Source organism: Phaethon lepturus, unplaced genomic scaffold (genome assembly GCF_000687285.1).
Source record: "Phaethon lepturus isolate BGI_N335 unplaced genomic scaffold, ASM68728v1 scaffold27503, whole genome shotgun sequence".
In the NCBI taxonomy this organism is placed as follows: domain Eukaryota; kingdom Metazoa; phylum Chordata; class Aves; order Phaethontiformes; family Phaethontidae; genus Phaethon; species Phaethon lepturus.
In genome coordinates this window covers 21,410-29,850 of record NW_010530185.1, presented here as the reverse complement: position 1 = coordinate 29,850, position 8,441 = coordinate 21,410, and the positions used below count along the sequence as shown (strand labels likewise).

General features: G+C 43.6%; 1 protein-coding gene across 1 annotated transcript in view; it reads right to left on the bottom strand.

Annotated features, from left to right (window-relative positions):
* ARID1A (AT rich interactive domain 1A (SWI-like)) overlaps positions 1 to 7,966 on the bottom strand; it is a 37,367-nt gene extending 29,401 nt beyond the window's left edge. Inside the window, exons 1-3 of the mRNA XM_010284201.1 lie at positions 7,760 to 7,966; positions 6,592 to 7,053; positions 5,480 to 5,593 (exon numbers count right to left, since the gene is read on the bottom strand). Of these exons, the coding sequence (XP_010282503.1) occupies positions 5,480 to 5,593; positions 6,592 to 7,053; positions 7,760 to 7,960 (777 nt within the window). The 5' untranslated portion in view covers positions 7,961 to 7,966. The remainder of the gene's footprint in view (positions 1 to 5,479; positions 5,594 to 6,591; positions 7,054 to 7,759) is intronic.
* Positions 7,967 to 8,441: the final 475 nt, after the last annotated feature.

The window sequence follows — 8,441 nt, the reverse complement described above, 5'->3', positions numbered from 1 at the left end:
GCGAAGCGGCGTCCGCGGCTCCGCGCGGCATCGTCTCGCAAGGGACGCTTACGGGCGACGGAGGCGGAGGGCTTCGCGCAGCCCGGATTGGGCCCGGGTGATGCACTGCGGGGTGGGGAGTTCCCTCCCGAGCACCGGGTCGGATTAGCTCAGTTCAAACCCGGAGGAAGGGGTGGGAGGAGAGAAAATTGCCACATGGACAAATAGCTGAGCAACGCCGAGAAGCAGGCCACGGGCGCGAAACATGTCACTGGAGTGGCTGGAAGATGAGGGTAGCTTTGCGAGTGGCATGCCACAATCTCCACGGCTTTAGAGGTTATTAGCGAAATAAAAAAGTAAAAGAAAAAAAAAAAAAAGGCACAGCCTTCTCAAGAAACCACAAAAAAAAAATGACAGCCACAAATCACACACCAAGAAAAGCTCTGGCAGAGGAGCCTTGGTCAGGGAAAAAAAAAAAACAACCAAAAAACATTTTCAACTCCCCATATCACCATAACTTGGGATAGAAACCTTCATATCAGCATAAACTGGAACGCACCGATCTCTCTCATACCAGTGTTTCAGGTATTGTGCTCTTCGGGGTAAGCCTCCGGGTGCTGATGTGTTTATCTGCATATCCACTGTGATGCCCAGGCACCACAGCATGCAACTATCCTGCTTTGAAATGCATACATCACTAATCCCTCTCTTAAGGCAAGCAATAAGACAAGCTCAAAAGGCCAAATACAAACCAAACAGAAGCAGGAAGTCCCGTATGGAAAAAGAAAAAAAGAAAAAGAAAAAAAAAAAGAGCCTGAAGTGACCAACAAATTCAACTATAAAAGGTTCTTTTCCCCTCCTCCAAAAGAAATTATCAAAATGATTCATTTTGAGCTCAAAGAATTTTTAAGAAAACATTCATTTCCTGGGCTGCACCTCCCTCCCCAACCCCAGCAGCTTTGAGACAGTTTTTTGCTGCATTTTAGCCTGTTGCATTGATTATTTCCAGGTCAGGGGATGCAGCTGACAGAGCTCAACTTTATTCCACTTCAAGTACCTACAGAGTACAAGTTGAAACGACCGCTTTGTAAGAATGGAAAATCCAAACAGTGCTTCCCTGACAACCTCCGGAGTGTCCAAATTTGGAAACTGCTTAAGAAAAGGAAGAGGTAACCAAACAAAAAAATACCCCACAACTGCTGGGGATATTCACAGAAGGGTTCTTTCTGCACAAGCCACACTCTGCAGCCTCAGTCCTCTCCTCTCTCCACAAAACCAGATTTTGTTAAATCCATACTGCAAGGATCCAAGACCAGAATGCACGTTCAGAAGTTAAACGTGGATCAGGAATTTGGTTTATATTCCTTTCTGCCATTGACAACACACTTTTCAGACCTGAAGTCAGAGATGAACCAAAGTGAAATGCAGCTGAATAAGCAAAAGAGTTTTCCAATAGTGCAAAATACTGATATTAAAACGATTCCCACTCCACACCAGGATGAAAATAAGTTGCCCAAAAAAGGGATGGGGTTTCTCCCTCAGGTCCCACTGACCAAAACAAACTAAGGATGTTCTGGGGTGGGAATCCTGAAACTTCTGTACAAGCTGCCCCAGTTTGCTTCATTACTTACTCACTGCAACAAAAACTCAAATGCAACCTTGCAATTTCAGGACCTCCAAAATCTTGCCAGTATCGGTCCCCCTGGTTCGGCCAGAAGTCCCATCCCATGCAGAACCTTTCTCATCAAAGCACTGCTGAAAACAGCACCTCTCAGGAAAGTTTTTGTTTACACAGATAGAAAAACCTCACTGAAGAAATCCCAGAATATCCAGTGAAAAGCAAACAGAAGCCAGTATATACTGGTATCAAATCAGTTTTGCTTTATAAATGTCTTTTGAGGCCAACCTGGAAGTCCTAACACCACAGCCATCAACTTCCGTGGTTGGGAAGGTATAAACAGCCTGGCGTGGCAACCACTGTCTCGATGCTCTACTCCTCATCCATCCCAGAGCCATCAGGAACTTCCACTTTAACTTCTTCAAGGAAGCCCATAGGACAGAGACTGGGGCAAGACAACAATCTGTTGCACATTCCATAATGAGATACAAAATTCCTCCCAACAACCTTAAAACTCCAGAGAACTTTGCAGCAGAAACGATTTGCAATCCAAACCCAAATGGATATTCTAGCATGCTGTTTGCTTCACCTGTACTTGCTACTAGCACCTTCCATGCCTAAGCAGAAGGTAGTTAACAGCTGGAAATACCTGACTCCTACAGCCTCAGAATCCAAGCCTCAAAAGGTAAAGACACCAAATAAACTGGATACGACTCGTTGGGAAAAATTCTTTGCTAAGGAGAAGAGACTAGGGAATCTCCTGGGAGAAACAGATTTATACTAAGGATTACTATTCCCCTATTGGACCCAGATACAAAAGACTACATGTCACTTCTCCCATACACAATAGCAATCTAAGTTTAGTTTAGCTGCAATCCTGACAGAGCCTCCCAAGGGAAGCAGCAAATTCTTCAGAGAAATTCTTCACCTAGCCTGCTACAGGAGAAGAGCACCAGCCAGGACACTCGCATGGAAGTGCTACTCTTTAAAAGGCATTAGTGAGTTCAAGTTAGCAGCAGCATTCTCCCCCAAAATACAGCAAGTATAATCTTCAGAAAGGGAGCAATAAACCAGGAAATACTTAAGCTAGAACAGCCTATAACACAAGCAGAAATGGAAGACCAGACATTTTGCTACTTACAGATGAGCAGATGAAGTATTACAGAAATCAGTAATTTGATTAATAACTCTGCTGCTGTTAAAAGTCCAAACACGGGAACATCATCAGGAAAAAGTTTAGTTAGTGACACAAAAATCATTATCAGAAAGGTATCTTGAAGACCCCCACTCAGAACAATCAACGTGACATTTCTCAGGCAGATCCTAACAAAGCCAGCAAGAGCTGTCACGTTGTTCAATTCCTGTGAATGTCACCGTCTAGGAGATCACCACCTCCTGAAACAGTGATACAATCAGCCAAAGAAATATTCCCCCCTTTATTGCTTAAAATTCCAATATTAATGTTGATGTACAATATTAAAGTGTAAAGTCCAAAGACTCATAAAAGCACCGGGTACATAAATTTAACACTTCATAAGTACCTAAAAAGCAGCAACCTCCCTTTCCTGCTGGAGCTGATCTATGTCTAATTAAAGATGATGCATGGCACGATTTGCCTCGATTCCAACATACCCAGTGAGCTATTCCACGATGCCCACTGAGGCCTGGAAAAGGGCTCAGAACTCAACAAAAAATTAAAAGCCCACAAACTAACTATGCTTCTGTAAGTCATACATAATGGCAAAACAGGGATCCAGGAATCCTCCCGAGTAGGATAAAATTTTCTAAAACAGACAGACTGAGCAATATAAGGAAGATAAAAAGAAATTGATAGCACCCTTCCACACAGCTCTTTTGTTTCTAAGCATCCCCAGGCCAAACTGTACAAGAGCTTGATCACTGAAACAAAGAGCTGGCTTCCGTACACCTCGGAGGTCCTCCCTTTAAACCATTCCACACCGTCACTGCCTGACGCATTTCTCAATTTACAGATGTGGTACTGGTCTTGTCCTACGAGATCCTAGCTAGAGGACAAAGAATGATGAACACGTACAAGAGTAAGGGTGAGTTTCTGCAGGGGGTCTCTTTTTTTTTTTTTGTTTTTGCTTACTGAGGAAGAGAAGACCCAAAAGTACACTGGAGTTTGGTAAGCTAAAGGCTGCTTGATTTCTTAAATGCAAATTAATTGGTGATAAAGGTAGGAAAACAAGATGACTATGACGCTTGTTTCAAACAGAAACAAGCTTTATAGCTAGCCAATTCTAAAAGCTGGACCAATTTTTGGCACCCTGGATTTCTTTTCAGCAAACCTCTAAAGTACCTCATCAGAAATTGCTGGACATTTAAAACTTTTAAACTGGATCAGATGCTCTCGTTTCTAGGTTCCTTTACTCTTACAGCAGAGATGGGTATCTTTTCTTAAACTGCTTGGGAAAAGGGAAAACTTGAAAGGGGCTAAATACATTTAACCACAAGGTATAAAACAAACTCCCACTTGGTGCTGAGAAGGAGCCACTTCTGCTAAGCAGAGCAACTTAATTCCTATAATCTGAGTCAGAGGGCGCTGATTGGTAGGATTCATGAAGGCTCTATCAACAATGCTACTGAACAGGACTTCCCACCGTTCAGAGCTAGAGCAATTTCTTCAATTACTTCAGTGGCTTCACTTTTCCTACATTCTTCGCCAGAAGATGGGTCACATGGAAGAACTTGTGGAGAGGCAGAGTGGAAAGAAACATGCTATTTAAAAGGATTTTTTTTCCCCAGGCCTCAGAACAAATTAAATCTTTGTAATCAGGGTCCAAAAGGAAAAAAAAAAAAAAAAGGGAAAGAAAAAAGAAACAACCCACAACTACTCCCATTAGGTGGTAAGAACTAGAATCACTTTGTATTTTGGGTGACAATTTGTACCCACAATCCAAAGGAATTATTTCAAGGGGCTCACAACAAAGCCGTTCTCATTGCTGGGAGCAAAAATAACTTTGCTATATACACAGCTCACCCTCCTCTGACCAATCCAACTGCAGCTTAGAAAACTGACTTAGCCAGTGGCTAAATAAAAAAATAAAAGCTCACTCACTTCCTACTGGTTACAATGAAAGTAACCAGCAAAATCAGAACTCAGCAGCTCAAAACTTCTCCTCCAAGTCAGAGGCACAGACCAACTTGTGCAAACTAGTCTAAACTTTTAACTCTTCTCCATTTTCTTCATGAAGTTTTAACCCAACGTTAAACTATTCTGGTCCAAAAACTGCTGGAACACTAGGCACTAATCTCATACCCAACTGTTCACTGTACATACAGCAAGTACATTTAGAATGCAAAAGAAAATATCTACCTCCATCTGTCAAGGAAGGAGCTATCTGTGACTGATCTTCCTCACTCCAGGTACTAATAAACTTGTCTTTTCACCAACTGTTCAGTCATATTGGACCAAAGACGCCTAAATCAGCAGTATAAGGACCCAATGACACAGAAAGGGAACCGCGCTGCCAGTCCGCTAACCACCAGTGCAGCAGTGGGCCAAAGGAACGAGAAAGTAAAATAAATGAGAGACACTTTCCCCTGAAGGTCAGGGTCTAGTCAGCAGCAGTCAGGTACTTCAGACACTGCAAACAGAAAGCTCAAAAAAAAAAAAAAAAAAATCTTTTAGCTAGAACATGTAGACCAGAGTATTTAGAGTTAAACTTTACTCTCAAATCCATTACTTTTGTAAATTACATTTAATCTCCAGTGGGAAGCCAGAAGCTAATGACTTAGTAAAAAAGCACAGGCAGCCTCCATCATTCCCATTTCCATGTGGAATACTACCAGTGCTAATTTATCCTGCTGTGCTTCTGATTGCCCTTGGCCCATTCACTTCTAGATCAGCTCACCACTCACCGGTAGGCTAGAAGGTCTGGACTGAAGATTCAAGTTGATATCTTCTTGCCCTTTACTGGAAGCCATTGAGGGAGCAGATGATGCCTGGGACCCAAATGAGTCTTGAGATAACTCCTGAAACATCAAGAAACACCCAAAAAACCACAAATGAGAATTAAATAAAGGCTCTGCTGGAATCACTCTGGTATATTCTCACATTGTGGAAGAATTATGCACCCTCGGTGACATTTGCCCAAAACAGGAAATAAGACAGCAAAGAGTTCAAGCCAGCACGCCTACTGCTCTGCAGGAGGACAAACACTGCCGGACTGCTACGGAGAATGTTGGGAGTGGAAGTCTAAAACACGATGAAACAGTAATTCTCCGGCTTTCCCTTATTACAGATCCTGAAGAACTGAGACTGTCCTGGGAGACTGCCCACTTAGCTTCTTGATCTTCTAACATCTTACGATAGCTCCAAGTACTTCATTACACAAACAAGGCAAGTCAATTAAAATCTTCAACTTTTCAAAAGCTACCTTTGATGCACGGCAATGTTTGCTGGGAGGTCCCAGCTAGCTTTTCACATAACTGTTAAAATACTAAGTGTTGCTGAAAATAAATACCATTTATTTAAAAAAAAAAAAATTTGCTTCATGATTTTATCTTCAATTCCACGCACTTGCCGCTTTGTTTTCCCTCCCTAAAGCCAAGTTTTACACTTAAGTGTGAACTCTTCATCACCATCTATGTGCCACTCTGCAAACTGTGTTCTGCTATTGTGCTAAGCCAAGTAGCTCTGTGGACCACCTGGAGAACTTCCACAGACCACAGCACGAAAACCATTCCGTTACAAAATCCTTTAGACTGGTATTGCCAACCAGCAGCATTCACTCGATGATAGTCTTCAAAGTGCGGTATTAGCGCGGCTTAACCTGTTGCCACCGTAACATCTCTCTGTAAGAGATGCAGATTTGAACACAACAGAGAAGGCAGCACATCTATTACTGTAATCATTCCAGCCAGCTTGCTGACAGGTAGTCAACCGACTTTAATGCACAAAGAAAAGGATTTGCCCAAGTTTCTTTTAAAAAATCACTTACAGAAGGAAGCTACAGCAGGAGGCAGCCTACCTGAGGAGGCGGGAAGCGTTGCTGGGAATATGCAGACTGCTGCTGCTGCGGCTGTGACTGAGGGTATGAAGATGACTGCTGAGAAAGAGCCGAGGAAGCTGTCTGCTGAGTTTGTTGCTGCTGCTGGTAGGGCGACTGCGACTGCTGCTGTGAGTAGGGAGGCTGACTCTGTTGATGTTGCTGGGCTGTGGACTGCTGTTGGGGATACGGAGTCGGGGACTGCTGATGGGGTGGCTGGGACTGCTGCTGAGAATACGCGGGCTGCGATGTCTGAAGTTGTGGAGGTTGAGACTGAGGCTGTTGCTGCGGCTGATAAGAAGGCTGAGAGTGAGGGGTCTGGGATGGAGGCTGCTGAGAATATGGAGGCTGCTGCTGCTGGGGATGAGGGCTTTGCTGGTTGTAATACGGAGTCTGGCTTTGCTGCCCATATGCACTGGGGCCCTGCTGTCCGTAAGGAGGAATCTACAGAAGAGGATACAGTTATACCAGTTATGAAGGTATTTTACATACACACACAAAGTAAGATTATGCTCAAGAGGAAAAAATTCAGAGACCTGGGCAGACCAGTTAATTGGGAATGTACTGGAAATGCCACTACCTAGATACTTCCCAGACAACGGCAAAAGTCACTTGTGCGTGACATTATTCTTGGCAGTAACAAAATTTTAATAGGCACCATAACTAAGTTTTTAGGGATCGCTATCTGACCACCCTTCAACAATAGTGACATTGAAAGGAAAGACTGTTTGCTCAAAAAAAAAAAAAAAAAAAAAGGCAGCCTTCTGAATCCTGCAAACAGTCCAGCAGGAGCCACTTGGATCACGTAACGAGCCAAAATTGACTTGAAGTAATTTCTTCTGTAAAGAACAGCTGTGTCTTAACAAAACACAGTGGAAACAGTATCTACTCCCCTCGCTATTTATTTTTCACTTGTTTGATTCACTGCTCTGCCGCTGCCTCTCTTGGAAGCAAGGATTCCACAGGTCCTCATACACGGATCACACCTGGACCCAGGTGCGGTGCAAAATGTAGCCTAAAGAAATGCCATTTTACCTAAGCAACTGATTCCGACCTGGTTCAAGGTGGTCCCTTCAGAAGACACAGTACTTTGCTGCTCTTCTGTCTGCCCCTGCTGTGAACAGAGACTACAGAAGCTTGGGTGCTCTACCTGCTGTGCATATGAGATGCTGCCCATTGTACTTTGCGTCCTGCTTTGCATTCCCATGGGGTATCTCTGGGGAGTTTGTGGCCCATATGGCTGTCCTGGATAGCCATGTCCTTGCTGTGGCCCCGCTTGCGGTCCCTGTTGTTGTGTGTAGGGGTTGTTTCCTCCATACGGCTGAGGCCTCATCTTCCCCATCTGATCCATTGGGCTCGAAGGCTGCAAAGCAAGTTGTGACACATGATGTACATCCAGCTACACACAGGAAGCGTTCACAACTTTGCAAAACCCCAAAAGAAAACTTCAACAGGTTGGTGCAGGGAAGCAGAAGCCCGACTGTCTTTTCTCAGGTGCTAAACCCCACAGTTGCATTCTGAATTACAGCTGCCCTTTCAAACCTACAGGCATTTCACAAAGAACAAACCCAATGAGAAGTCGTCATTTTACGCTGACATATCTCCCGTGGCCGAAGGACAAGAAAGTAGGGGGGAAGGATCATTAAGAAAGATGAAGTATCAGTGCAAGTGGCTTTTCCCCACAGCAGGTAGTAGTTTAATGTCCAGATATTCCACAACAAGGTAAATTTAGGCTGAAAATTTAAATATTCACAAGAAACGCTGTGTCTTTCACATATAACAAGGTCTCCCAAAACACTACAGGCTGTTAATTTACACTTACGCATTTCAAT